Raw genomic sequence first — 2736 nt, forward strand, 5'->3', positions numbered from 1 at the left:
ATTAAAGTACTAAAATGTGAAAAAAGTAACGTTTTATATAAGCAATATTAGAGAAAGGGGAATCGAAGTTAAGATCTGGGTTGAAAGATAAATACTCTTAGGAGAAAAAGAAAAAGAAAAAAAACAGATTCGTTGATGGCAAATAACAGTAATATAAAAGTAACTGAAAACCAAGTAACAGTAAATATAACAAGCTATCGCTTTTACGTTACGTCATGGGTGATAAATCCCAAAATTGCGGGTCAATCTTTCCAGAGCCTGATTCCACTTTACCCACCGCCAACAACATATCGTTTCCTCAACTCGTTTTCCTTCCCTTATTTTTTTTCTTTAATTCTATTATAAAAAGACCTTCTGGGGTTTCAGTTGCAGAACCATCCACAACGACAAATTTTTGCTCTGCTTTCCTGAAATCCATATACTCAGAGATGGCATCTCAGGTACCTCGCTCAGCTTTTCTCCTTTACTTTCATACCAATATGTTATTTGGGTTTTCTTCTGCTTGTTTCAATTTCATATCTGGGTTGGGATTTTTGGTGCTTGATGTCAGTTCAGGTCCCTCTAAGTCAAATTTGATTGAGATTGTATAGAAATTTGTTGAAACATAATGTTGGGTTTAATTTAAAATTTTACTCTCTCTCTCTCTCCCTCTCTCTGTTTACAATTAGTATTTTCAGCTTGTGTAGAGAATGTTATTTCAGTGGGATTATACAAAAACTTTTTGAACCAAAATTTTGGGATTGTGCAACAAATATTTTTCAGTTTTTCATTAGGAATATGATGCTTGAAGCTTGAAGCTTGTCCAGGCTACAATGATTTTGAAGTTTTTCTTTAGCTTAATGAATTTTATCACTGAGTTAGGTTTTTATTCTGATCAAAAGCAATTGAAGAAACACGGGTATTTGGTTCAATGGTCTCTTGGTTTTGTAGGAATTGTTTGATTTAATGATATATAAAGGAACATTTGGTCCACTTGAAAGCGTTCTGCATCTTCAAGGTGGTCTCAATTTGTTTTATTTTGTTTTGGGATGGGATGTGATTTTCGAATTAACTACATAAATTGAGAGAAAGAAAAGAAACTATGTCTTGAGTTGGAGGATATCACCAAAAGCTATTGGAGAGTTTGTAATTTTCATTAGAATGCCTATATGTTAGCATAAGTTTGATACTATAAAGCGGGCATCTGTTGGTTCTTTGTTTTCTCTACTATCAGTAATTAAATCCTAGATTTGTTTTTGTTGCAGACTACTGTTCTCAAGGTTGGTATGTCATGCCAAGGTTGTGTTGGTGCTGTGAAAAGGGTTCTTGGAAAACTTGAAGGTTTGTTGACAGCTCTTGCATTTATGCAGTTCCATTGTCTTGCTTTTCTTCTTCTCTGAGACTGTGCTTCTTTAAGTGTTTGTAATATATCATAAGATTAGTATTTGAACAATGCCAAATGCACTACTGATGATTTCCTGATTTGTATTTGTATTTGCCTTCCTAGACACACATTCACTTGACCCATGTTTATAATTACTTCTATATTGCAATTGAGTACGAAATCGTGTGCATGAATGTGAATTTTAATTTTGCAATGCTACTATCTTGTGAAAGTTTGCTATATCTTTGTGGTGTATGTTGAAGCTGAACCTCTGTACACTGGTTATCACTTTGCTGTCCCAAAAAACACATAGAAAGAAAGAAAAAGGTCATTGTTCTTACATTTGACAGCTGGGTGTATGCATCACCTTCGGTTGAGAGACCATGAAAATGTTCCTGTTCACTAGGTGGTTTAGTGCTTTGAATCGTGTACTGATTCCCTTATTAACACTCATTTAAATGTTGAGGTGGAGATATTGCTCTCCACCTGGATTTAGGTTTTAGATAAGCAGTAGGGCCCTTGGAACCAAGAAAAGTAAGAAATTGCAGAGGAATATAGGTACCACCTATATTATGTACTCCAAAAGTCGATGATTTAGTTAGTGCTTATTTGGAATCTTTCTATTAATCAGTTTTCTAGCTGTTAACAAAATGTAGAGTCCATACTTTGTTGATTTCATATTATCTTGATAATGATGGGATATGTTCTTTCTTATTATCTTCAGGTGTAGAATCATATGACATTGATTTCGACGCACAGAAAGTGACGGTGAAAAGCAATTTACCATCCGAGACAGTCCTGCAAACCGTTTCCAAAACTGGCAAGAAGACTGCCTATTGGGAAGCAGAAGCACCAGCAGAGCCCGAAGTGAAGCCTGCAGAAGCACTAGCAGAGCCCGAAGCAAAGCCTGCAGAAGCTGTGGCTGCTGCTTAGTCTTTCCCTGTTTAATGTGGTAGTAATCATTGAATATGTCCAAGAGTAATGAACTTGGTATGGTGTCCTGTAAACTATCAAGTGCTCTTTCAGCTTTTGCTTGTTTGTAAGCGACAATGTTTCTCTCTGAACTAGTTGTGTGACTTTCTGTATAAATAAATTGAGGAGTGACATTGTGTTGTGTCGTGCCTTCTTTCAGATCCTATTTTTTGCTTCGTTTTTCATTGAAATACTAATGCTTGCGACTTTTTTTGTTAAGAAAAACCTTAAATACATGGAGGAAAAGGCATCAGGGCAAAGGTGTTATGCTTATTAAAACAAGTCCTATCAACAATACAAGAGTTTTGCAAGAAATGGTCAACATTTGAAAACAAGAATTGCTTAAAAAGAAAATAAGTCTGTTGTTGAAACTCTCTTCTTTGCTCCGTTTTAAGCTGCTC

General features: G+C 35.5%; 1 protein-coding gene across 1 annotated transcript; it reads left to right on the forward strand.

Annotated features, from left to right (window-relative positions):
* The first annotated feature begins 277 nt into the window (after window positions 1–277).
* On the forward strand, window positions 278–2477 carry LOC110764990 (copper transport protein ATX1). Its single transcript, XM_021968051.2, has 3 exons — window positions 278–440; window positions 1245–1320; window positions 2088–2477. The coding sequence occupies exons 1-3, from the start codon at window positions 429–431 to the stop codon at window positions 2294–2296; spliced, it is 297 nt and encodes a 98-aa protein (XP_021823743.1). The 5' UTR covers window positions 278–428; the 3' UTR covers window positions 2297–2477.
* The last annotated feature ends 259 nt before the right edge of the window (window positions 2478–2736 follow it).

The sequence above is a fragment of the Prunus avium genome, chromosome 2 (assembly GCF_965620075.1).
Source record: "Prunus avium chromosome 2, drPruAviu1.hap1.1, whole genome shotgun sequence".
In the NCBI taxonomy this organism is placed as follows: Eukaryota; Viridiplantae; Streptophyta; class Magnoliopsida; order Rosales; family Rosaceae; genus Prunus; species Prunus avium.